At 38.1% G+C, this 27599-nt stretch overlaps 3 protein-coding genes across 4 annotated transcripts; all 3 read left to right on the forward strand.

Annotated features, from left to right (window-relative positions):
• The first annotated feature begins 1060 nt into the window (after nt 1-1060).
• LOC113741401 (subtilisin-like protease SBT1.5) lies at nt 1061-4137 on the forward strand. Its single transcript, XM_027268925.2, has one exon. It carries the CDS (start codon nt 1461-1463, stop codon nt 3840-3842), a length of 2382 nt encoding a protein of 793 aa, XP_027124726.1. The 5' UTR covers nt 1061-1460; the 3' UTR covers nt 3843-4137.
• A 7561-nt stretch (nt 4138-11698) lies between these two features.
• Nucleotides 11699-15425, forward strand: LOC113742883 (ethylene-responsive transcription factor RAP2-12-like). Of its 2 annotated transcripts, XR_011817604.1 has the most exons (4): nt 11699-12122; nt 13211-14151; nt 14272-14343; nt 14789-15425. XR_011817604.1 is itself a non-coding variant. In XM_027270896.2 (3 exons), exons 1-2 carry the CDS (start codon nt 11807-11809, stop codon nt 14104-14106), a joined length of 1212 nt encoding a protein of 403 aa, XP_027126697.1. In that variant the 5' UTR covers nt 11699-11806; the 3' UTR covers nt 14107-14151; nt 14272-14462. The 2 variants fall into 2 exon arrangements, 1 of the variants encoding a protein (XP_027126697.1); XM_027270896.2 differs by lacking the exon at nt 14789-15425 and having other exon boundaries at nt 14272-14462.
• Nucleotides 15426-16263: 838 nt separating this feature from the next.
• LOC140004520 (uncharacterized) lies at nt 16264-26886 on the forward strand. Its single transcript, XM_072056892.1, has 24 exons — nt 16264-16300; nt 16429-16671; nt 16753-16986; nt 17088-17270; nt 17419-17670; nt 17759-18022; nt 18461-18709; nt 18803-19060; nt 19152-19394; nt 19481-19735; nt 19820-20002; nt 20137-20388; nt 20478-20726; nt 20812-21066; nt 21154-21402; nt 21483-21677; nt 21809-22045; nt 22134-22379; nt 22467-22715; nt 22843-23064; nt 23151-23399; nt 23485-23730; nt 24551-25054; nt 25131-26886. Exons 2-24 carry the CDS (start codon nt 16477-16479, stop codon nt 26586-26588), a joined length of 6927 nt encoding a protein of 2308 aa, XP_071912993.1. The 5' UTR covers nt 16264-16300; nt 16429-16476; the 3' UTR covers nt 26589-26886.
• The last annotated feature ends 713 nt before the right edge of the window (nt 26887-27599 follow it).

A 27599-nucleotide genomic window follows, 5' to 3' on the forward strand; every position in this document is an offset into this window, starting at 1 on the left:
TCTGAAATGTTGCAATGCATATGGAGCTTCAAAAGTTCTTCCAAAAATGCATTCCAACAAACTTATTACTCTACAGCTGGTTCTTTTTAATTTCTAGCTAAAATATAAAAGTTGTACCAAAAAAGCAGAACCTAATAAACTTGTTGAAGATTTATTTTGTTGTTTTCCCCTTGGCAGTTATTAGAAAGAAAAAAAAAACAAGATACATGTAATTATTTAAGCGTAAATTGTAACAATAGATCCGGTGAGTGCAGGCTGTAAAGTAACTAATGTAGAAACTATTGCTGGGCATGGACTTAAATGGACGCCTGTCCTAACCATTTGTGGTACGGTAGCAGTAGTAGTATTTTACAATGGACTGGTGGAGTATTTTTACCATCGATAGCCCGGGGAACTTTTGATCGCTTTCAATATATTTGGCCGTTTCATAAAAAATTAAAAAAAAAAATGTAGAAAAGGACCGTGACCCAGTGTGTTGTTGACCGCATTGTCGTGCGTCTTTTATCAACTGTAAAAAAATAGAGAATTGTGGACTGGCAAATGCTATGGCCAGGAGGTTTTAACTTTCGGCTCCAAAAGGTGGAAAAATTTCACCAACGGCACACGGGGAAAGTGGAAGCATTTGATGATGGAGAGCATGCGCGTGGTGCTGTAGTACATCAACCTCCATTTTGCACTGGAGACAAATTGGTTTTGGTGTTTGGGCGGCTGCTTAAAGCTTTTACCATTTAAATTCTCTGGTAAATTGTCGAGAGCATCATCAATTCAGTTCACAAACCCTATGGATAAAAATGGGATGTCTGTTGCTGCATGCATTTCCTTGATAGCAGTAGTTCACAAGGATTTTTCTTTCCTTTTGTATTCTGTTCCTTTTGCAATGAATATGCGCATAATTCTAAAATAAATTCTACCCCTAGTTATACATAAAACTCCCTCAGTCACTGGATATATATATATCATCATTTGCAATGTTAAATACTCAGTATTTAAAATTCGAGGCTGGAAATAAGAACAAAAGGATATATTATTATTATTGTGAAAAACATTTCTTATTTCCCCGTTCCATCCCCCAAAGCAGCAGCAGCAGCAGCAGCAGCAGCTTAGCTTTGTATCCTCCTCCTTTCCATTCCTGAATTTGGCCCTCACTCACTAGTCACTACAATACCCAGTACTGGTACTAGCACAGTGAGCAGTATTTCCCCGCTCTACTCTTAAACAGCACTCTCCCATCATCAAACATCAAACATCAAACATCAAACATCAAACAAACAAACAGCGCCCCTCTTTCTTCTTCACTCCCACCATTTATTCCCACTCTTAGCAGCTCAAAACTCACAGTTGTGTAGTGAGGAGTTTCACAGTGTACTGCATATCAAAAAATCCATCCCTCTCCCACCATTCTCTTCCTCCTCCCCAAATGCTAGATGCTAGATGCTAAATGCTAGTAGCGCTTAAATTAAATGGCCATCTCTTCCAATCTTCCTCTCCTCCCTGCTGCACTGTTTCTCTTACTCCTCCCAACATCCTCTGTCTTAGCCACTGAAAGAGAGCGCAAGACCTTCATCGTACGAGTTCGCCCCGATGCTAAGCCTTCCATCTTCCCCACTCACCAGCACTGGTATGAGTCCTCCCTCACCTCTCTCCTCTCATCTCATGATTCCACCGCTGCTACTACCACCACTCCCCCTCCTCCTCCTTCTCTTCTTCTCCACACCTACAGCACCGTCTTCCACGGCTTCTCTGCTCAGCTCACTGTTTCCCAAGCTCACGCCCTTCACTCCTTCCCCGGCATTCTCGCTGTTATTCCCGAGCAAGTCAGGCAACTTCATACCACGCGATCCCCTCAATTTCTCGGCCTTAAGACCTCCGACAGCGCCGGCTTGCTCAAGGAGTCCGATTTCGGCTCCGATCTTGTCATCGCTGTTATTGATACTGGGATCTGGCCCGAGAGGAAATCCTTCGACGATCGGGACCTCGGCCCCGTTCCCCCCAAGTGGAAAGGCGCCTGCGTCCCCGGGAGGGACTTTCTGGCCACTTCCTGCAACAGGAAATTGATCGGAGCTAGGTACTTCAGCAATGGCTACGAGGCCACCAACGGGAAGATGAATGAGACCACCGAGTATCGCTCCCCCAGGGATTCAGACGGCCATGGCACCCACACCGCTTCCATTGCCGCCGGCAGGTACGTCTTTCCAGCCTCGACTCTGGGGTACGCTCGCGGCGTGGCTGCTGGGATGGCCCCCAAAGCTCGCTTAGCTGCGTATAAAGTTTGTTGGAACTCCGGCTGCTACGACTCCGATATCCTCGCCGCATTCGACGCAGCCGTGGCCGACGGCGTCGACGTCATCTCCCTCAGCGTCGGTGGTGTCGTGGTCCCCTACTACCTCGACGCCATTGCCATCGGCGCTTTTGGAGCATGGGAAGCCGGCGTCTTTGTTTCAGCCTCCGCTGGCAATGGCGGTCCAGGCGGCCTAACTGTCACTAATGTGGCCCCCTGGGTCACCACCGTGGCAGCTGGAACCATCGATAGGGACTTCCCGGCGGAAGTTAAGCTCGGAAATGGGAAGGTAATCCCGGGAACGAGCCTTTACGGCGGGCCGGCGCTGGCCCCACATAAACTTTACCCGTTAATTTACGCCGGCAGTGAAGGTAGTGATGGCTATTCATCTTCGTTGTGTTTAGAAAATTCGCTGGACCCTAAGGCTGTAGAGGGAAAGCTTGTTTTATGCGACAGAGGAATCAACTCGCGAGCCTCTAAAGGTGAGGTGGTGAAAAAGGCTGGCGGAATCGGGATGATCTTGGCTAACGGAGTTTTTGACGGCGAAGGATTAGTGGCTGATTGCCACGTGTTACCCGCCACGGCTGTGGGTGCATCTAGCGGCGACGAAATAAGGAAATACATCCTCTCGGAGTCGAAAAAATCCTCAGCCACCGCCACAGCCACAATAATGTTCCGGGGCACCAGGCTGAATGTAAGCCCAGCTCCAGTCGTCGCTTCGTTTTCGGCTAGAGGGCCTAATCCTGAGACCCCGGAGATTTTGAAACCCGATTTAATTGCCCCAGGATTGAATATTCTAGCTGCTTGGCCGGATGGTGTCGGTCCCAGCGGACTTCCTTCTGACAAACGTAGGACGGAGTTCAATATCTTGTCGGGTACGTCGATGGCCTGCCCTCATGTTTCTGGCCTCGCCGCGTTGTTGAAGGCTGCTCACCCGGAATGGAGTCCGGCTGCAATAAGGTCAGCGTTGATGACCACAGCTTACACTGTGGATAATCGGGGAGAAACGATGTTGGATGAGTCGTCTGGAAATTCGTCTACCGTGATGGATTACGGTGCAGGTCATGTGCATCCTCAGAAAGCAATGGATCCCGGATTGGTTTTCGACCTCACGACTTATGATTATGTCGATTTCCTCTGCAATTCAAATTATACCGTGAAGAATATTCAGGCCATCACGAGGAAGAAAGCTGATTGCAGTGGGGCTAAAAGGGCTGGGCACATCGGGAATTTGAACTATCCATCTTTATCAGTTGTGTTCCAACAATATGGGAGGCACAAGATGTCCACACATTTTATCAGGACAGTTACCAACGTTGGGGATGCTAATTCGGTTTACAAGGCCGCCGTGACGCCTGCTGTAGGGACATCAGTGACGGTGCAGCCGGACAAGCTTACCTTCCGGAGGGCAGGCCAGAAGCTGAATTTTCTGGTTAGAGTCGAAGCCGAGGCTGTGAAACTCTCTCCCGGAAGCTCAAGTTTGAAGAGTGGTTCTTTGGTATGGTCTGATGGGAAGCATTCTGTCAGAAGTCCAATAGTCGTCACAATGCAGCAACCTCTCTGATCCGAATCCAATCTAAAATTTCGGAATTTGGGGTGTAGAAATTTTCAAGTTCCATTTTTCTTTCTTTCTTTCTTTCTTTTGATCCTGTATTGTAAAATGAATTATTTCATTAGCTCTTAATCCGTAAGCTAGATAATGTATAATCAATGCGAGTGCCGTAGCAGCGCGTTCTCTGCGCATGGTGAGTTTGGATTGTGCCCGGGACAACCCTTTGTGTGTTAAAAGTTGTAGCATGATGGACGAATCAGGAATTATATGTTGCAGATGCTCTGTGGTTTTGTGCATCGCTTCTTAATTAGCATGTTCAGGGGTGTCTTGGATCTGCACTTTTTTATCTGTTCATGTTTTTATTCTTTACCCTTTTTTTTTTTTTTCACAGTAATTGTTCTGTTTATTTATCACCTCCATTTCATGCTTTCTGATTATAATAAATGTATTAGATCTCTGCTGCTGAAAGTCCATATGCAAAACAAAAGGTTACGAAATAGCAAGTTGTTTTAAGCAGTAGTATATAAAGTGGCTGTAGCTTTGTCTCCAGCTGCAAGATCGTATCTGCTTATCAGCAAAACTCTGTACACAATGCTCTATTTGGGTTTTCTACTTTTGTGCGATGTGGAATAAGAGCTTTGAAAGGGGAATTAATTTTGTAAAAGCAAATTCAGATCTCATTTGAATTTTCAAGTAACAAGGACCCTTTAGTGATTGAGTTATGGTTGATCCCTTTTAAATTAATCTTCCAGATTAGGAAAACTTGGATGCAAATGCAAGGCGGGAAAGAAAATTCAGCCCTCGTCACCTTACTACTCAGGCCATAATCACGTCGAGCCAACAACAACAGCGCCGGCTTTGTTCCTTTTGCAGTTTGCACTACACAACCCGGTGGTTGGGGCCTCCTTCGATTAGGAAAGAAGACGAGAAGAGGAGGCTTGGTTGAACAGAGTAGGCCAAGCCCACTCCACGGAATAGTGGTCACCAAAATTTTGGGCCACTAGGAAACACAGCGAGAAATTCATTGCCCATATCCCGACATGCAGCCCAGCTATTATGTTTCTCCGGTTTGTATTTCATTTTTGGATTTTTTTAATATTGCCACATCAGGAGGTTTGGGCCCAAAAAACTTACCAAGCGGAGAGTGGTCGAAGATGATTAAGGTGAGTGATTATTATTATTATTCCTAAACATTCTCTTTTCTTTTTTAATAGATGTATATAACATTATTGCTAAACATTCTAAAGTTCGAATATTTTTAATACATTAATTAATGACCTTTTTTATTCAGTACATTTAAGATGGTAGAGACCATGAGTGTGACTGGTATGAATTATTTAAGTGCGGGGCAAAAAATTGTTTTGCAAATTGCGCTCTACACTAATCTGAAGAATGGTTTCATCTGATCTGCATTCACTCACTGGGTGGAGTGTGTTATCTGCAAATTGTGGAATTCAGAAAGCGCAAGTACTTGTTTATATGCCAAGCAATTTCTAGGGATAATTTCGTAAAAATAGGAGGGATGGCATAAAAATTTGGCAAAACCGAGCCCGCTGCGACAGCGCATCCAAGCTCGAAGTATTGCACTTGGGATTCTCGATGACATATTTTCTATGCCAATCCAATGCCACCTCTAATATTGCGCCAAGTGTCCTGTTATTATTTGCCCTTTAATTTCTAATAATTCAAATTGATTTGGTTTAATATAAATTTTCTCTATCCTCTAAAATTTGAGGGTTTGGAGGCAATTTTGTTTAGGGTTTTCTTTTTCTTTTTCCTCAAAGCAACAGATCGTGAGTCGTAAACTCAAAAGTATTGGTATATAAATTAGACCGGTCGGTTAATTTTGGTTCAAAGTTTTAGAGGATAGAGAAAATTTGTGTTAAACCAAATCAATTTGAATTATTAGAAAATTAAAGTGCAAATAATAATAGAACACTTGGCGTAATATTAGAGGTGGCATTGATTGGCATAGAAAATATGTCACCGACGATCCCAAGTGAAAATATTGCAGTAAAGTAAACTACAAAGAATGGTGGATGGAAACCTGCGTTCAACATGCATGCTTTCTACTCTAGATGCTTCTACAAAGAATCCCAGGGAAACGTGTCAGCCACGAGCTCGGGTCCAACTTCTCTTCTCCGGTCTACCCTCCTCCGCCTGTCTTGGCCTTTGGGATCCTTTACTCGTACGGCATGGCAAAAATTAACCATTATAGAGATAATGCTTCAAAAGTCAGGCAGCTGAACACACGACACCTTCCCAGAGGTTAGATTAATACTCTACTATTCAAGACCAAATCGATGCTTTGCCATTTCTTAGCTGGTTACTGCTGTTTTGCCATTTCAGACTCCATTTTCGAATGTCCGTCCGTCTTATTTTTAAGACTACTATTTTGGTGTCTTGACCATAATCATGTACAAGGGCTGACGTCTACCCTTGTCCTAATTTATCTGCTAGTGAAGGATAAGCTTCAATTCTGCTAATAAGGACAATCACTGTTGACGAACGTCAGCGTGTCTGCTTCCTCACTTTTTCTTTTATTGATGAGAGATGATGCATTAAGCTCGTCAAGGGATAGATACTGAATTTTAGGTTTTTTTTTGTGACAATTAAAGAATTCATAATCTATACAAAGTTAAAACAAATAAGAACATAAAAAAAAATTAATTATTCAAAATCAGAATCTATGATCAAGTGAAAAATCAACAAGTGTAATTATGACTAGTTAACTATCTCGCAGAACTAAGAAAAAATATCTATGATTTATTTCTTCATCATCAGCTACATCCGACAATGGATTTTGAAAGAGTGAAAACGTACAAGAACAAAAACAAAAATGGAATTCACTTGAACAAAAAAATTTTTTTTTTTTTTTTTGATAATCCGGCAATCGAACACTTCTTAATTAGGAAACTTCAAAGCCTGTACAAGTGAAATGGATGGAGTCTTGTACATTATCTACAACTGTGTAATAATGCTTAGCCTAAGAAGAGTAATGGACCAAATACTTTCTTTTAAAGCTCTAATATTCCACGCTCTTGGTAATCGACAAGGTATTCAGATTTACTTACAACAACACAGCGGAAATATTTTTTAAAATTACTAACATGACGTATTATTTCCTTGGAGGGGAATTCAGGGATTGAAATTGATGGAAATTACTAAATGATGTGACAAGAGATAATTAAAACATAATTATAAATATATTAACCAAAAGGGATTTACAAATTTTTCATTTATATATATATATATATATATATCCTAGCAAACATATAAGGGTAAATAACATGACAATCCTGTCAATTATTCCAATTTTCAACTTTAAGCCCTCATTTATTTCGAATCTTAAATTAGTTTTTCAATACTAAAAAATGTAAAATTCTGATCCTTCAGTCCTTTTTCACTATTTAGATCCATCAGCTTTTATTCTTAAATTCATAAGGTTTAACGGTAGAGATGGACAAAATGATGAAAATGTGCCGCTCGTTACTATTGAAAGCTAATTTGAGATTAAAAATAGATAAGGGGCTAAAAGTTAATAATAATTAAAATAATTTAGGGGCTCTCTAATAATTAAAATACTTTTTTGTCGTGTTGGGCCTGTTGGCTTTTGGTTCCACGATTACGGCACAGTGAGATGCATGCATACGTTCTAGTTTATTCTACTTTATGCGTCAACTTGGTCCTTCTTAGCTGGTTGGTACTTACGACTCGTGTCGTGATTCGCGACACGCGACTTGGATTATTCCGTCCACTCAACACGTCAGATTGTCTGTACGTGCGGCGCCACAGCAAAGGATCCTCTGTCGCGCAAGTGTTTGGATGGTAAATTATTTAAGATAATTTTGTGAAAGAGCACTGTAGTATTTTTTAAATATGATGTATGTGAGATAAAAAAGTGATTGAAAAATGTGTTGATGATGGAAATAAATCAGTGTGGGTAAATAAAGAATGTGTCTGGACAGGAGATTTTTTGTCCAAATTTATTTGCTTACATCACAATTATAATTTTCAATACACCTTTTTATTTTCTCAATTACCTTTTTATCTCATATACATTACATCACAAAAAGTGTTATAGTAAAAATATCTCAAATAATTTACAATCCAAACACACACAAAATGAAATAGAAGACAATCCAAACACACCTATATATTACACTTTTCGGTTAATGTAAGACCTCGTTTCCGATTGTAATTTTTTTTTACTTTTTCATAAATACATTTTTATAATCACTTTTTTTTTCTTGATATACAACATCAAATTGATAGAGTATAATTTGATTTTAATAAAAACTCATAAAAGCTACATAATATTTAATGCATTTTTTTTACTGAATTAGTGTAATTTTATAATATTTGATGTATCCTTTTACTGGACTAACGTATCTCAAAACTTGCGCTAAATATTATACTAAGACTTACATCAATAAACATAAACTGATGTAAATTTTGATGCGCACCAATCCAAGGAAAAGAATCGTTTAATATTACAAGATTTATAGCAATTAAAGGGAATGTAACATGAGGAAATCCCTACCCCCAGGTCACACCCTAGCCAAACACATTTCTCACGGTGGTAAACATAACAACCCAAAACTGCACGGAACTTCCCGATACCCTTAAATATTGGAAGCACTTTAGTCGAAGTAAAGCTTGAGTGCTTCCAATATTTTACGTTCGAATGAGTACCAAGAGCCCGTTGTGGCTTGGAGCATTTTGATTCATTCTTAAGGTCCTCAAGTACCACTTCGCTGTTAGTTCGCCTCTCTTTAACTGTATTCGTAGAGTTTTCAATTGTGATTCTAATTATTATTAACTAGTAAATGAACTTGTGATAGCGTTAACTGGTCTAAAATTTCAATTCCATCTCCTAGAAGATTGGACACTATACAGCTTGAGTATGATTCTAGGCACATGAAATGGAAAAATAGAGGGTTATTATCACTTTACCCCTCTTAACGTTCGATATCACTATCAATTTCCCCTTAACGTTATCTTTTAGTCACTTTATCCCCAAGACTAACAGTCAAACTTAACGAAATTTATTAATTAAAGTAAAAAGACAAGTTTAGCCCTAAAAATCATTATCACTTTATTCCCTTAAACTATAGTCTCATTATCAATTTACCTTATAGAGTTATTTTTTAGACAATTTATTTTACCATTAAACCAACTTAGCAAGTTAAAAAATTTTAGAAGAAAGTACTCTCCTCTTTGTATAATAAAACCAATAAAAAATTTAGAATGACTCTTCTCCTCTTTAGTATCAAGAAAAAAAGTCAAAATATTAATCTCTTTTTTCTTGGCAATCTTATTAATATTAAAAAAAATTGAAAGATCGGGAAGGGGGAGGAAGAGGGAGGGAGAGAGATGGAGAGAGAGAGACCTCAATTCTTTTTTAAAAAATACAATTAAGAAAGAATTAAATACTTTTATTATTTTAAAATTATTTTACTTTACTGTTTATGACTAGGTTTCAATTCTAATTATAACAACCTTAAATTAATACGATAATGTTAGACTTTTCTTTTTCTTTTTTTTTTTGCAAAATCTAATTTTTTGTCTTCTTCTTTCCTATTTCTTTTTCTTTTCCTAGTATTAATAAGTGTGAAAAAAGAAATTTGAGAAAATCGTTTTGTTTTTATATTTTTGGATCTCTTAAAGTGAAAAAAAAGAAGAATAATCATTCCAAATTTTTTATTTTTAATTATATACATAAATGGGTAAATATATTTAAAAATTTTTGACCATACTAGTTAGATTAACAATGAACTAAAATGCCTAGAAAATAATGTTAGGAATTAAAGCGATTATATCACTATAATTTAAAGGAATAAAATAATAATAACAATATAGTAATGTTATAGAATAAAAGGGTATTTTTTTTCAAAAATTTTGACTATATTGAATTGAATTACTTATGGGGGTAAAGTGACTAAAAGATAACGGTAGGGGGTAAATTGATAGTTGTGATATAGTTAAAGGGGGTAAAGTGATAATAACCCAAAATACAAGCACGATTTCCCACTTTTAGTAAATGGAACATTGGTCAAGAGAGTTAACTCGCGGACTAAACGTCGGTCAAATTAGGTGCGTTCAATTTTTATTTTTTTTTTTCTCTTTTTTCCTGCTTCCCCTTGCCCGAGTTTGGTAAAGGACCATCTGCCGTGTGGTCCGCAATTGCCTCTACAGCATTTGAAAGTCCACGCAACAGCTCAAATGCCGTCAGCTTCCATCTAAATACATTGCATATAGATCGATATCTACAAGCGTAAGCGTGTAGATATGCCCTTCTAACTTTCCATCAGAATCTCGATAAGTAGAAAATGAAAGATTTACGAAAAGGTCTACGGTGCTAATTATCCAAAACAAAAAACAAAAATAAAGCGAGATGTCTCAAACTCACTTATACTACTCTATTAAAAAAAAAGTGCAGAAATTATACAAGTTCTACTTTAGAGAGGAAACATGTTGTCATTTCGAAACTTTTGGCATATCTCGACATCAAAGGTAAGGGATAAATCAGAAAGTTTCATTGAGGTTTTTACTATTGCAGAGAGCTTCTCTTTAGTTTAAAAAGTAACACATACCTCCTCTATTATTAGTATTTTAGTAACAATATATAGGGGTGGTCATAGTTAATATTTGAACCGAAATTAGTCCTGCATTTTGTTGAACTGGAATCGAATTTTGGAAATTGGAATCAGAACTATAATTGTAACTAAAGGTTCGAGTTCATTGAAATTTTGAACTGAAATTGGAACCATAACTATAACTAAAGATTCAAGTTCATTAAAAATTTGAACCCGAACCGGAAGCGAAATCGCCGGTTTAAAATTTGTTCAAATCATTTTAAAAAAAATTTACTATCTAAACCTACTTGTCCAGTTTATATCTGTTTGGATTGTAAGTTATTTGGGATTATTTGGGATATTTTTACTGTAGCACTTTTTGTGATGTGATGTATGTGAGATAAAAAGATATTGGGAAGATAAAAAGGTGTATTGGAAATTGTAAAGATGATGTAAGCAAATAAAATTGGGGAAATATGAAGCAATCCAAACAAAAGTCAGCATCTAATGCCAATAAGTTCAATCATAACCCAACAATCCATTGTCCCTTTTTTTTTTTAAGTAAATCTATATCTCGTGACTAATTTAAATCCAAGATTAATCTAATATAATCAAGAATGAGATAATTTTTTTCATAAAAGATGCATCATTTTTTCTTCTTTTTTACGCATGATAAAACAATAAACTTCTTATGTGCTCTCGCGCATATATATATATATATATATATACATATATATTTAATAATTGTTATCATATTTTCTTAGAATTAATTTTATAACAATAAATGTTTACGTGTAACTAAAAGAATTAGAAACGTAATCAAAAGAAAGTAAAACTGTAACCACAATAAAATTGGAACTGGAGGTTCAAAATTCGTAATCGGAACCATCCCCGTAAAGAAGTATTCATATTTGATCTTTTAAAAAAATTAGAACCGTCGAGTTTTAACTCGAAATCCGTAGCCATGTCTAACAATATAGACCCAATATGGTAAATTTATTCTTAAAATTTCTAAAATACCCCTTTGTTGGCGGGGGGAAAAAAAAACTCGCTCATGGCTTTCATCCACGCGCAACCACGAGGATATTCTGTCTCACAAATTTCTTTAACTGCAAATAACAACCCAAGGAAGGGGTAAGGGAGTAAAAGCACTCCTAGTCCACCCCTGCCGAATTCATCACCTTTTCCTTACTTTTACCACTGTACAACCACTTGCGGTAGACTGGTAGTACCATTATATTATTATTAAAAAGAGAGACTAACACTAGACGCTTCTTCCTACTCTGCTCCTATAAATTTTAAAACCCTCCTAACATTTTCCGTCCTAAATTTTTTATCATCTGAAAAGCTTTTTCTCCAAAAAACCATACAAATCATTCCAACCAGAGACAAGAAGCCATGTGTGGCGGTGCTATCATTTCCGATTTTATACCTCCGAGCGGATCGTCTCGCCGGCTAACGGCCGACTTGCTCTGGGGAACCGGCGCCGATTTCCCTGGTACCAAGAAGGACATTAATAAGAAGAAGAATAATAAGAAGAACACTAGCGATTTATACTCCAAGCCGCTGAGATCTGAGGTCGTTGACCTGGATGACGAATTTGAGACTGATTTTCAGGAGTTTAACGACCACTCCGATGACGAAGTGGAGGAGCTGGAAGACGTCAAGCCTTTCGGTTTCTCTGCCTCCAAGCATTCTGCCATCCCCTCCCGTGGTAATTTTTCCTTTCATTTTCGGATATTTCTGGTCTGGCAGCTCCTGATTTACAATTTTTTCTTTTTTTGGGCTTTAAATTTTAGGAGCTCAGAGTTTAATTATATTTACCGTTTTTATAATATTTGGGTTGTGATAGTTTTGTCTCTGTCCTTTTTTTTCCCTCTTTCAGCGATTCAAGTTAAAAAAAAAAAAAAAAAGGACAGTTTCTTTGGGTCAAATTTTGTTCCACGAATGAATTGCAGTTCTTTTCATTTTTTCCCCGGGTAATTTTGATTGATTGAGCTACCGTGTTGGATCGTATATTTTTGGAGTTTTGTGGTTAATATTTATATTAATTAATAATCTGTAATTTCTTTTGCGGCTTTTCATAGAAAATGATGGATCAAATGAACTTTCTTCGGAAAATTTATTAGCAATTTTTAAGAATAGTGTTGCTGAACTCTGTCGTGTATTGTCTCTGATCTAAACTCTCCCCCACCACCCCAACCAAAGGGAAGAAAAGGGGAAAACCCCAAAAAAGACAAGAAGAGAGATGAAAAGAATTTCTTTATAACATAAATTTTTGGAACGTATGAAATGAAAGGTTAAAAAAATTACGGAGTTTTTTGGAGGAAACAAATAATTTGCCAATCATATTTTTTGAGTTTATAGTTTTTCTATGTTTTATAGAAGGGCTTGTTGTTTTAATTTTTACTTAACATCAATGGGAAATTCAATTGTGTGCGCAATACAAGATTGTTCGTCTGTATATGTACCACATCAAAAGTTTTATGTTAAATCGGCCCTGGATGCCTATACGTATCTTTTGTGGCTAAAAATGGTACTTAGTGCTTGGAGGATTAGGCAGAGGTCAAATTTAATTCCATAAGGCAGAATTACATTCTGGTTATCATACGAATGATTTATCTAAAAAGAATATTTTCCCCCTCTGTACCTGGTCGTTTCTGTTTAATTACATGTTTTCAATTAAGTAACGGTTATGTTTCTCCTTTTTTGGTAATTATTGTACTTTAAAATTTGAATACCAGAATATTGGTTTATCTATAGTTGCACCTTGTTTATGAAATATTCATTTTCATCATGAAGGCACCAAGTATGGAAAATCATCTGATTCCAGTGATGAATCTGAAAAATACTCAAAGAGAAAGAGGAAGAACCAATATAGAGGTATCCGACAGCGGCCATGGGGCAAATGGGCTGCTGAGATCCGTGATCCAAGGAAAGGGGTCCGTGTCTGGCTTGGAACTTTTAACACTGCTGAAGAAGCTGCTAGAGCCTACGATACTGAGGCTCGAAGGATCAGAGGCAAAAAAGCCAAGGTCAATTTTCCTGATGAAACTCAAGGCTCTGCCTCAAGACGCCCTGTAGCTGTGAATCCTCAGAAACTACAAGTCAAGGAAACTCCTGGTCCAGTTCAGCCCACTGTAAGTGAAAGCATGACTTTCACAAGCAGCATGGAAAATGACTACTACAATTCTCTGAATCTTGTTGAAGAAAAACCACCAACAAAGCAGTTTGGCTATGCTGATGTTTATCCTACCATTGGAGAGATGGAATTCAAGTCATTTCCCCAATCTGATTGTGCTAGCCTTTATTTTAATTCTGATCAAGGAAGTAATTCCTTCGATTGTTCCGACTTTGGGTGGGGAGAACAGTGCCCAAAAACTCCAGAAATATCATCCATTCTCTCATCTGCAATAGAAGTGGAAGAATCTCAATTTTCGGAGGACACAAACCCTTCAAAGAAACTGAAGAGTTCTTTGGATCCGGTGCCTGCTGCTGACAATGATAACAAGCTGTCTGAAGAGTTGTCAGCTTTTGAGTCCCAGATGAAGTTCGATCAGATGCCTTTATTTGATGGAAACTGGGAAGCATCTGTTGACACCTTCCTAAATGGGGATGCAACCCAGGGTGGCGGGAATGCAATGGAGGATCTTTGGACATTTGATGATATCTCTGCTATGATGGGGGGTGTTTACTAAGCCTGCTTTTGGCCTTGTTGTGGCTTTCTGTAAATAAGGCTACATGTCAGTGAATTTTCAAACTTGATTTTCTGGAAAATATAGCTTCCCCATCATGCGTTTCATTTGAATTTATATGAGCTTGATTCATTCCTTGTTTGATTTTGTATTTTCTTGCCTCTTTAGGTATGTTTGTGGTGTCAAGCATGCTTAAGCCATGGATGCTGTACGCACTTTGATGAGATTGGGAGTACATAGGTAATTAGGTTGCATTAACCTTTCGTGACTCTTGATTCAAGTGTTCTGAATTTGATGGTTGTATGAATGATGATGACTCGATGAAGACCAATGTTTTATAATACCTATTGTTACTTAAATTTGAACTCTTTCTATATGGGTATCCCACTCTTATCACTGTACTGTAGTTAGTTTGTAATGCTGCTGGACATTTGGGTGAAAGGATTGCAGCAACAGCTGGTTTTGATTGCCAATTAGCAGTGACAGTCATTTCGCACAGCAAAATGAATGCAAAATTTTTAGAAAAATTTCTAAAATGGACACAAGGTGGCTCAAGCACGGCTAGAGGCCTGTGGTGGCTGAGACTTCTGATTATACCCTATGGGGACTTTTGCCATCTTTTTTGTGGTCCTTGCGGATCATCGTACGGTTATTTAGTTCGCTTCTTGTTATCTGATTTTTGTAGAAAGCCTCGTGGATATATCCCAAGAATTCTTACGTCGGTTTGTACAAGAGGAGCTAATAATGTTGAACTGCTGCTGAAGAAGATGATGTGTAGGAGTCGAATCATTTTGATGAGAACGAGGGTCGGCGAAGTTAATGGTTGGTACGTGGTGAGGGGGGCCGAGCATCATCGTTTCTGATGGAATCGTCAGGCAAGCAGGTGATTGAAAGCGCTTGTGCAGTCGTTGGCAGCTGAACAGCCGTACCTTGGCCTCATATGTTGCTTGTCATTTTCCGAATAATCTATGACTAACTGTTACGGCTGCCAGCTTTTGACGTTCGTGCATCAACTTGCACGGTAGGTAGGCTCGTGGTTTCTTTTGTCGATGTTCAGTAGTGTTTGATTTAAATTCCCTGATCACTCAATGGATTATGGATGGGAAGTGGATAAAGGTGACCTGAAGAATTGCTATCCTTTTACCCCCTCATCTGACAAAGTTTGAAGCGCTTGGTGTGGAGGTTCAAATGGTTAAGATTGTTATGGACTCGAAATGATTTTGAGTGTAATCCTGAAATTTAGTGCGCGCGTTTTTTAACATGAACAATCTGAAAACTAGTACGGTGAATTTGATCTTTATTCAAGAGTGAAGTTCATGGGAGTTTTCTGCCTTTAATCCTTAAAAAGAAGGGTACGGATTTGTGTAAGACCTACTCCACGAGCAATTACGGGGTGGGAAGATTAAAGCTCCGACAAGCCCAGAAAGGGCGCAAGAACCCAGACGCTGGTAGGCATTACCATAGAGTATACGACCCAACCTCGTACGAGATACCTTATGGTGGCCTGAACAACGGGGTGGGGTCATCATTATGTTGTGGTTGAGGATTGCGAGAGTTATGAAAACGATGAAAGGTGTCCTTTGGCAGTCATTAATCACTGAAGCCTGAACTCCTTTGCATGTGAGTGCGGATGCTGAGTAAACAAATGTCACATAAGTGACAAGACTGATAGTTTTTGTTTTCCTTTTTCATTCGTTTTAAATCATAGTTTATCTTTCTATTAAATTCGTTTGGATTAACTATTTTTGGAGATTTTTTAAAAATTTTATTGTAATTATATATATGAAAAATTTTAATGTAAATGTTTTTGGGTTTAGAGGTATTTTTGGGGGCATTTTTTTAGATGTATTTTGAAATATTTTTATAATTTATAACTTTTTTGAGGTATTTTTTTTTACAAAATTTTACATCACTCACCACCACCCCCCCTCTTCCTCCTCACTCTCTTCACTGTCCATTAGTCCCTCTCTTCCTCCCCCTCCTCCTCCCTCTCTCTCCCCTTCTTTCCCCCACCCCCTAAACCTCTCTCCCACTCGCGACACAAAAGTTGTGACTCTAGCCGCGACCTTCTTGGTTGCGACTAGAAAGGTCACGGCTCTACTCGTGGTTTTTGGTTGCGATCAAGAAGGTCGTGGTCAGTGGAGGGGAGGGGGGAACAGCAGATGAGTCAAAGCCTGAGAGACATATAGGACAAAAGGTAGATGAGATACCTAATGTCACAAAAAATTCGAGTGAAAGTACAGAAGTCAAACTAGAAAAGTAAATAGAATTTCCTCTTTCCTTTCATTAAAACTCAAATTTCTAATATGTTTCTATTTATACCAGTTTGAAGAACCTGAGGTAACAGATGCATCTCAGAGAACAAACACACCAATGTCAAGTGAAGAACAGGTTGTCGAGGGGCCTATGCAAGTGTCAATTGAAGTTAATTATTGCAATGCAGAAGAAAGAAAGGAGAAAAGGAATGGCATTGATACAACTGGAGCTGACTTAAAACCAGAAGTAGATCAAGAAGTGAAGGTAGATAAAGTATCAGCAACCACAAGCAATGCAAGTCAAAGCAAAAAGGTTTATGAACATGAAACATATTTCTTTCCTTTCTGTACAACTCAACTTCTTGATTCTTAAGTCCAATATAATTTACCTCAGTTTGAAGGAACTGAGATATTTGATGCTCAGAGCCCCAAAAAACAAAGTCCGCCTGAAGACAAAGGCCTTGAAGGACCTTACCCAGTTTCAACTGCAGAAGAGAAAATAAATTATAGCCCTGCAGAAAAACCAGAGGAGGAAAGAGATGTCAATGATACAGCAATGCAAGAAGAATTAAATCCAGAATTAGCTCCAGGAATAAAGTCGGATGGATTATCACAGTCCATCAGGAATGTAAGCACAACTACATAGATCAAAGAACAAAAACAAATTCAATTTTCCATTTTCTGATAAGTAAATGTGCTTGTGCTAATGTTCCAAACAACTCATACCAGTTTCAAGAACCTGAGCCCATTGATGCCACTGAGACTGTCAACAAAAAGATACCAAGTAAAGAAAAGGTTGTTGAACAGCATGACCAAGTATCAACTCCAGATGAAATATTAAATTACCACCTTGCAGAAGATAAGAAAAAGAGTGTCAAGGACACATCAACTGCAGATGAATTACAGCCCAAGGTAAATGCAGGAGTCAGGGCAAATGAAATATTTGATACCATAGATAATGCAAGTGAAAGTATAAAGGTCAACAAACCTACCCATTTTATCCTTTTATTTTGCCACAAACCAACTTGGTAATCCTGATGTTTTATAAAATTGAAAGCAGTTTGAAGATCCTGAAACTGTGGATGCAACTCAGAGTTTAAACCAACTAACGACAAGGGAAGAGAAGGTTGTTCATGGGCCTCCCAAAGTTTCAACAACAGAAGAAGCAGTGAATTACTTCTGCAAAGAGGAAGTTAAGGAGGAAAATGTAAATGATGCAACACTCAGCCATGATTCAAATCCACATGGAGTTCAAGAAGAAAATGACACTAAAGAATCTGAGACCACAGAAAATGCAAGTGAAAGTACAAAGGTCAGGCAACAAAGATAACTAGAATTTTGTCATTCATTTTTGTAACAATTCCACTTCATAATGATCATATTTCATCAAATCTATACAGTTCAAACAACCTTGCTGTATTGAATTCACTCAGAATCTCAAGAAAGACATTCCACATGAAGACGAAATTGTGGAAGGGCTACATCTGTCTTCAACTAAAGAAGAAACAGTAAGCTACCATGAAATTGTGGAAGGGCTGCACCCGTCTTCAACTAAAGAAGAAACAGTAAGCTACCGCAACACAGAAGAAGTTAAGGCAGAAAGTTATGTCAAGGAAACAACAACCAGATATGAGTTAAAGCCGGAACGGGATTCCAAGGTAGAGGTATATGAAACATTTAAGACCACAAAAACTGCAAGCATAACTCCAATGGTCCAACTACAAAATAACAATTCCTTCTGTTCTGTTACAACTCAGCTTTATAATAACAATGTTTCATAGCATGCATACCAGTTGAAAGTATCTGAAAATATAGAAGCAATTCATGGACCCAACACAAACATGGAAAGTGAAGACGACATTATTGAGGGAACTCATCAAGTTTCAGTTGTAGAGAATGTTGAAAATTATAGGCCTGCAGAAGAAAGAAAGGAGGACAATGTCAACAATACAACTGGAGACAAGTTGTCAACAATAATAAAGGCAGATAAATATCCAACATCACAAAATTATAAGGATAAAGAGAAAAACTCTAAAGTTTCATCTTCCATTTTTTTATGATGACTCAACTTTCATAATCCTGATGTTGCATACACATTCCAGCTTGAAGACACAAATGAGACTGACATGGCTGAAAATTTGGAGAAAGACATCCCAAGAAAAGACAAAGTCAACGAAGAACTTTCCCAAGTTTCAGCTGGAGAGGTATCAGCAAACTATAAGCCAGCAGGAGGAGGAAAGGAAAGGAATGTCAATGATGCAGCAACTCAAGATGAGTTAAAGCCAGAAGTAGCTCCAGGAGTCAAGCTATATGGACTATCCGAAGACATGAATGAAAGCGAAAGCAAAAAGGTCAAAGCACATGATACCTACAAATTTCAGGTCTCTTTTTCGAACTTCATCATGCAGCAAGCTAACATTTCAACATATATATATATATACCAGCTTCAAGAACCTGAGCCAATTGATACCACTCAGAGTGTTAGCAAACAAATAAAAGAAGAAGATAAGGTTGTTGAAAGGTCTCCGGGCACATTACCAGCAGACAAATTAGTAAATGATCACCTTGCAGATGGAGGAGAGGTAAAGCATGTCAAGGATAGAACACCGGCAGATGAAAACCTTGAAGCAAAGCCAAAGACAGAATCAAGAATGATGGCAGATGAAATATCTGAAACGCATTATGCAAGTGAAAGTACAAAGGTAAAATAAGAATCAGAACTACCAATTTCATCTTTTTCTTATTGTAATAGATGACTTCACAATGCTAATAATTAATAACATTTCACAACAGCTTACAGAAGCCAAGACTGTTGATGCAACTGATAGTTTCCAGGAAGAGCAGACAAAGGAAGGCAAGGTTGTTGAAGGGCCACCCAAAGTTTCAACTGCAGAACAAACAATTACCGATAGCCCTGGAGAGGAAGAAAAGGAGGAAAGGAATCTCAATGTTACAACCATCAGTGATAAGTTAAAGCCTGAACTAGATCCAGGAGAAATATCTCCAACAATAGACAATGCAAGTCAAATTACAAAGGTCAAACAACAAAATTCGTTATTTCATTTTTCACTTTTGTACCAGCTCAACATCACAATGCTGATGCTTCATAAATTTCTTACCAGTTCAAAGGACCTGAAATTGTTGATGTCAGCCCAAGTTTCAAGAAAGAGATGCCAAGTGAAGATGAGATTGTTGAAAGGCCACCCCAAGTTCCCACTCCAGAGGAATTAGTAAGTTATAGCCCTGATGAAGAAGGAAAGACAGAAACAAATGTCAAGGAAACAACAAACAGAGATTACTTGAATCCGGAAGCAGATCACAAAATGGAGGAAGATGAAATATCTGAGAGCACAAATAGTACAAGTAAAACTACAGAGGTATAAGAACAGACTAACTAAAGTTCATCCTTATTTATGTAACATCAACTTCCTAATATTACAGTTTCATAAAATTTATACCAGTTTGAACTACCTGAGAACATAGAAGCAACTAAGGGAGTGAACACACAGATGCCAAGAGAAGACAAGATTGGTGAAAGGTCTATCCAAGTTTCAATTGCCAAGGTTGTTGGAAGTTTTAGCCAAGAAATAAAGGACAAGAGTGTTGACAATGCGACTGGTGATGAGTCACCAACCAGAATAAAGGTAGATGAAAACTCTAAGACCACATTAAATGCTAGTCAAAATACAAAGGCCAAAGGAAAAATATTAAGAAATTAGTGTTCTGTTTTGGTAACAACTCAGTTCCACAATGCTGATGTCGCATAACTCTATTACAGCTTGAAGGATACCATGTGAATGATACAAACCAAAGTTTAGAGAAGGAGATCACAAGTAAAGACAAAGTTGCTGAACAACCTTTCCAAGTATCAACTGCAAAGGAACAAGTAAATGATATCCCAGGAGTAGGAAAGGAGGAAAGGAATGTGACAGATGCAGCAATCCAGGATGAATTACAGCCAGAAGTAGCTCCAGGAATAAAGCCAGATGATGCATCTCGGACCATGATGAATGCAAGTGGAAGTATTAAGGTCAAAAAAGTTAAAAGTACCAATAATTTAAGTATTCCTTTTGGTGATAGCTCAATATCATACAGCTGACAATAAAAAATTTATACCAGTTTCAAGAACCTGAGCCAATTGATGCCGCTCAGAGTATCGAAGAACAGATAACAAGTAAAGACAAGGACGTTGAAGGGCTTCACCATGTATCAACTATGGATGAAATAGTAAATTATCACCATGCAGATGAGGGAGAGGAAAAGAATGTCAAGGATAAAGCTATCATAGATGAATTAAAGCTGAAGGTAGAATCAGGAGTCAAGGCAGATGAAGTATCTGAGACACATTATGCAAGCGAAAGCACAAAGGTCAAAAATAATAACTACCAATTTCATCATTCCCTTTGGTAACAAATTACTTTGTAATGCTAACATTTGATAAAATTCATACCAGTTCAAAGAAGCAGAGACTGTTGATGCAACTAGCAGTTTCCAGGAACAGATGCCAAAGGAAGACAAGGTTGTTGAAGCGCCTGCCAGAGTTTCAACTACAGAAGCAGTAGTTAGTTGCCGCCAACCAGAAGAAAAAAGGGAGGAAAGGAATGTCAAAAATACAACAATCAGAGATGAATTAAAGGGCGAAGTAAATTCACACTTAACAGTCAGTGAAGTACCTGAGACCATACAAAATGCAAGTGAAAACGCAAAGGTCAGACAAAAATAATAACTAAAATTTGATATTCCATTTCTGGTTTAGATCAACACTGTAATGCTGATATCCCATAAATAATGCCAGTTCAAAGGATCTGAGCCAATTAATGTCACTCAGGAAGTGCCAATTGAAGACAAGGTTGTTGAAGGTCCTCCCCAAGTTTCAATTGCAGAGGAAACAGTATATTATAGCCATGCGGAAGAAGGAAACGCAGAAAGGAATACCAATGAAACAGCAACGAAAGATGAGCAAAAGGCCAGAGTGAATCCCGAAATAGGGGTAGAAGAAATATCTCTGACCACAAAAAGTGAAAGTGAAAGTGAAAGTACACAGGTCTATAATTTAAAATACCCACTTTAGTCCTTTTTTGTAATAACATTCCTACTGCTGATATTTGATAAACTTTATACCAGTTTGAGGTACCTGAGAGAACAGAAGCAGCTCCGGATATCAACAAAAAGATGCCAAGTGAAGACAAGGTTGTCAAAGAGCTGTCTTTCCAAGTCTCGATTGCAGAGCATGTAGGAAACTATGGCTGCACAGAGGAAAGAAATGAGGACACGAATGTTACAGATACAACTGCAGACAAGTTAGCAACAGGAATAAAGGTAGATGAAATATCTAGTACCACAAAAGTTGCAAGTCAAAGTACAAATGTCCATGAAAATGTACGTAAATTGTTTTTTGGTTTTTTAGCAACTCAATTTCTTAGTGCTGATATTGCAAAAATCTATTTTAGCTTGACGAAACTGAAGATTTCAAGAAACAGATTCCAACTAAAGACCAAGTTGTTGATGGAACTTGCCAAGTTTCAACTGCAGTGGAACTAGTCAATTTTAGCTCCACAGAAGAAGGAAAAGAGGAAGGCAGAGTCATGGATGTGTCAAAGCAAGCTGAGTTAAATCCAGAAGGAGCTCCAGAAATAAAGTCAAATGAAACATCAGAGACCCCAATGAATGCAAGTGAAAGTACCAAGGTCAAAGAACAAAAGTACCTATAATTTTAGCTTCCTTTTTATGATAACTCAACTTCATAATGCTTATCATTCAACTGGTGTACAACAGTTTCAAGAACCTGAGACGATAGATGCCACTAAGAGTTCCCACAAACAGATGACGTATGAAGACAGGGATGTTGAAGGGTCTGACCAAATTTCAACTGTAGAGGGAATCGATAATTACAACCTTGCACAACAAGAGTGGAATGTCCAGGATACAAGAACTCTAGATGAGTTAAAGCCAGAGGAAGATCCAGGAGCACAGGCAGAGACTATTTCTGAGACCACATATTGTGCAAGCAGGAGTATCAAGGTCACACAAAACATACATATAAATTTACACACACACACATATATATAATCAATTTTATCATGCTAATGTTTCATTAATGGGTACCAGTTTGAAGAACCTGAAGCAGTTCATGCCAACCATAGTTTCAAAATAGGGATGCCAGCAGACAAGGTCGTTAAAGAGCCTCCTCAAGTTTCAACTGCAGAGGACAAGGTTAATTACAGCCCTGAAGAAGAAAGAAAGGAGGAAACCAACGTCAAGTATACAAAATCTAGCGATGATCTACAGTCAGAAGTTGAGCCAGGATTGATTGTCAATGTATCTGATGTCATAAATGATGCAAGTCAAAATACAAAGGTCAGACAATAAAAATAACAACTTCATCTTTCCTTCCTTCTGTAGCAACCTCAGATTCATAAAATGCCTGATGCTTCATAAACGTTTACACAAGCTTGAAGATAATGAAAATATGCATGTCACACAGAATTGCAACGACCAGATGGCAAGTGAAGATGAGGGTGTTGAAGGGCCTCCCCAAGTTTCAACTGCAGAGGAAATACTAAGTTACAGTCCAACAGAAGAAGGAAAGGAGGAAAGTAGTGTCAAGGATACATCAGCCATTGATGAATTAAAGACGAGAGTATGTCCCAAAGAAAAGGTTGATGAAATATCAGAACCCACAAACAGTGCAACGGAAACTACACAGGTCAGACAACATAAATAACTGCATCTTGTCTTTCCTTTTTGTAATAACTCAACTTTGTAATGCTGATAGTTCATAAATCTTGCTAGTTTGAAGAACCTGAGATAATTGATGCTGCTCAGAGTTCCAAGAAACAGATCCTAAGTGAAGAAAATGTTGTTGGTGGGTATTGCGAGGTTTTAACAGCAAAGGAAATAAAACATTATACCCTTGGAGAAAATGTGGAAGAAACTAATGTGAATGATACAAGTGCTGATGAGCTAAATACAGAAGAAGATATCAGAGGAACGGTAGATGAAATATCTGTCAGCACAAATAATGCAAGGGAAACTACAAAGGTTAAACAACTAACATAACCATGATTTAGTCCCTTTCTATAGCAACTCAACTGTATAATCTTATATTTTATCAATTATATATCAGTTTGACAAAACTGCGACATCTGACGCCACTCAGAGATTCAAGAAGCAGAAGCCAAGTGCAGATAAAGTCGTTGAAGAACCTCACCAAGATCCAATTATGGTGGAAACAGTGCAATATTGCCCTGCAGAAGAAGAAAAGCAGCAAAGGTGTACAATGGATACGACAACCAAATCAGAATTGCAGGAAAAAGCAGACAAGTTGCCCAGAAGAAACACAGAAACTGAAGTGGCTACTTCAAATGAAAAGGTCACATAGCAATACAGTTCTATCTTTAGCATGATGATCTTAAAGCATGCTTGCAATGAATGAAAAGCTAAGAAATCCAATCCCAATGATGTTTCTTCCATCTTTCTCTTCCCTGCATGGCATAAGCACAAACAAGTTTTTCCTTGCTTCCCTGAGTGCATTAAGGTAGCTCATAAAAAAGAAATGTAAGCATAGACCTCTTCTTAAGGGCATCATATATATTTTGCCTGGATAAAACCCTAGGATACCAACCAGCACCTTTATTTTTCAGAAATCAGAAAGCCTACATGAGTTAAGTAACCTTTATATCATATGGCTTACTTGTAATAGTGCAGAAGAAATGACTGTTCTATCATCCATGACTGTAAAATTTTAAAAAATTAGTTCTTGATGATTCTTCCAACATTTACAGAGGTGCGGCCCACAAAGACTGGACTCCAAAAAATATAATTCCACAACAAACCCAAATTATATCAATGAAATAGTCCATCTCTTGCATAAAGAAAGAAGTAAAAGAAATAGCACAACATAAAAAGAAGGTCAAAAACAGAGGAATCGAACAGAATAAACTCTTCTAGGTCTTACAGGCTTCAGCATGTTTTAGCTTGCAGTCTTCATCAGGTCATCACTATCCTGCCATACCAAACATGTTTGTTGCATAATGTCATATACACTGTTTCATTCTTCTCTTTTCTCTAGTTTGACCAAAAAAAATCTTTTGGGTTTCTTAACTACAACTTTATTATGCATGAGGACCATATTTGTAATAACTAAGCTACCCATAACATGAGATTATAATTTATGTCCCATACTTGTATAGGTTGAAATTCCTGGAGTATGGTCTCCAAAGTACGACGAGGGTGTAAAGGGTTCTAATTACCAAGAAAAAATATTCAAATATGATTCAGAAGTGACTGCAACAGCATCATCAAAGAAATTAGGTGAATACATTGTGTCTGGAGCTGAGCCGCTAAAGCCAGTCCATGAAAAGATTGGGGATTATCCAAAGAGTGAAGATGTTGCCAAAGAAGACATAAATACTTTGGAAAGCCACAAGGATGATACAGTGACTCACTATTCACCAAGTGAATCATTGTATGAAATGACTAATGCCACAGGAGGCTTGGTTCTGGAAAAGCAAGAGGGCAGAATTGATAAAGCTGTCAGTCTACTTCTCTCTGGAACTTCTAGAGATGAAGAGAGCAATAAATTGGATAAAGAAGAGCAGTATTGTTCAATTACACAAAAGGAATCCAGAAAAGAGGTCAGCAGCATACCAAAAGGGAGTGGTATCAAAGATAAGGAAAAGGAAGAAAAGGTTGAGGTATGAAGAAATGCATAACAGTAATAACTTGAAATTTTTTAAATGAACAAGAATAGAACTGATGTTTTTTTCACAGGGACAGGAAAGTCTCCCAACATGGATAAGTGTGACGAAGCTAGACGGAGATGAAAATATCACAAAAAGTGAAAATGAAGATAAAAAGTTTCACAATCAGAGCAAAAACTCTGATTTTCCATTTACTGGGCAGGAGTCGGCAAGAGAATTCCAAGGCAACATAAAGGAGCTGCAACGTGCCAATGATTTCAATCTTGTTGCATCGAAGGTAGAAGCAGAAAGTGGAAGAGAAAGAAAGGCGAGTGATGAATGCGAAGATATGTCAAGCTATATAAAATCAGATCTAATTCCAGAAGTGAAGGTCATGGAGAGACCCAGAGAAGAAATCTTAACAAAGGCTGAATGTAAGGAAGACAAAGGTCAGGTTGATAAAATAGCACAAAAAGGTGGATTGGCTGATCTTACACAAGCCACAAATAACTCTGAGGACATCAACATGCCATATAAAAGTTCCATTATAATGTCAGATTTGGTGATTATGGCAAAAGAAGATCCTGAAACTGGCATTGAAAGACAGCTTTTAACTGAAGACAAAGACATCTCACTAATGCAAAAAGGCCAGAGAGGTGAAACTTTACAGCCTGAAACAGAAGAACTCAAACCTGGAGATGCTTCCCAGGCTGCAGCAGAGGCAGTCAAAGAAGAATATGGAGAAAAGGAACGACTTAATAATGACTGCAATGACGAAACACAGAAATTCAGATCAGCCATATCAGAAGAGAACTCAGAGTCTGAGCTGGTGCCAGAACAAGATGATAGAGAAGCTCAAGGCCAACAAAAAACCATCAACCAATCAAGATTGGAGGTAACTAGAAAGGAGGGGCCTTTTGATCCTGTGACTGAGATGGATACCAGTCTCCTTCTGAACATGCAAAAACATGAGGGGGGCCCTTGTTGTGATTCTGATAAGCAAGAAGGAGGAGGAGATCCAAATGATAGCTTAATTGACAACAAGAATCTCCCAGTCCAGGAAACAGAAAGCATCTGTGCTGGAAAAGAAGACCAGGAACCAGTAACATGCAACGAAGATAAGGAAACTGAAAAAGCAACAGGGGGGCTCATATTAGAGGAAAAAACTACGACTTCACTTCCTAATCTTCTCGAGGTATCAAAGAATGAGAACTCACAAGTGTCTGGAGACATTATTTCAGAAAGCAAGCAGACAATTCGAAGAGAAGGGATGAAGAATGGAATAACAGGAACTTCTGAACCTAAGGAACCGAACACTGATGAAGCTAAAGATGAAGAAGGGGAAGAAGATAAACAGCAAAGAGAAGAGCTAGGCTATGACCATCCAGTCATAGTAGAAGCCTCAAGAGATATCCATGTCAAAGCTTCTCCAAAGAAATCTCATAGTATCTTGTCAGGCGTTGGATCAAAAGTCAAGCACTCAATAGCTAAGGTCAAGAAAGCAATCACAGGGAAGTCTTCTCATCCAAAGCCATCATCACCAAAGTAAAGCAAGAAGATCGCCATTTGGCACCGCATAGTTCAGTTTGGAATCTTCTATTGCAGATAACTTGAAATTCATCAAACCAAGGACATGCTATCAGTTTAAATCTATCATGATAGGGAGCATTTCAAATCAGTACTTAAACAGCGCTAAGTGATAGGGATCATATATTCAGGTGTAAATGCCAAACAGATGTAGTAATACTCAGCTTTGTGTGTGTGTCAAGTTTCTGTTTTCACTGGCTTCAGAATTTGACAATATGTTGCGATGGCATGAAAATAATAAAGAGAAAATTACCAGACAACATGCTGCATGCTTATCCAGATTGCTAATCACTATATTCCAATTTCTGAAGAGCAATTTAAGCAAAAGCATTAAAGAATAGCCAATAATCATAATTCTTGATGTTAATGGAAAAAATGGTGTGAATGCCACAGATTATGGAAAGATTACAAACATGATCTGAGTTAGTAAATTAGATTCGTCGGAAGCCACGGAAAATAGCAAGAAACAATCTTTTAAACATCTGATCCAAATAAAGGAAGTCATAAACTTCATATTGCAAATGCAGCTTGTCATTATCTGAATGTCCAAGCACCGCCTTCTTCCATCCAAAGCTAAAATGGTACTGCTCTTCGTCTGAATATACTTCTCTTTCAAGCCCATCCTGACTCCCATATACATGAAATATATGTGATGGCTCCTGAATCACCAAATAGCACATGAAGCGCCCCAATGATTTTCAGTCATGAAAAGAACTGCATTTTTATTAAGGCTAAAAATAAAGTAGACAAGTTCAAATCAATACCAAGCTTTAAAATAAGGACCAAGGGATTGAGTGGAAGTGCTAAAATCATCATTATCGAACTTTCAAATTATGACTTGGGGGGAAATTTTTCTCACCAACTGCTGCAGACATATACAAATGACTTACCATGTACTAGATAACTGACACCAAATGACCATCTGAAAGTATGAAGAAAACCAGGCTAAGTTCTACCAGAATGAAATTTCCCG

The sequence above is a fragment of the Coffea arabica genome, chromosome 7c (genome assembly GCF_036785885.1).
Source record: "Coffea arabica cultivar ET-39 chromosome 7c, Coffea Arabica ET-39 HiFi, whole genome shotgun sequence".
NCBI lineage: Eukaryota > Viridiplantae > Streptophyta > Magnoliopsida > Gentianales > Rubiaceae > Coffea > Coffea arabica.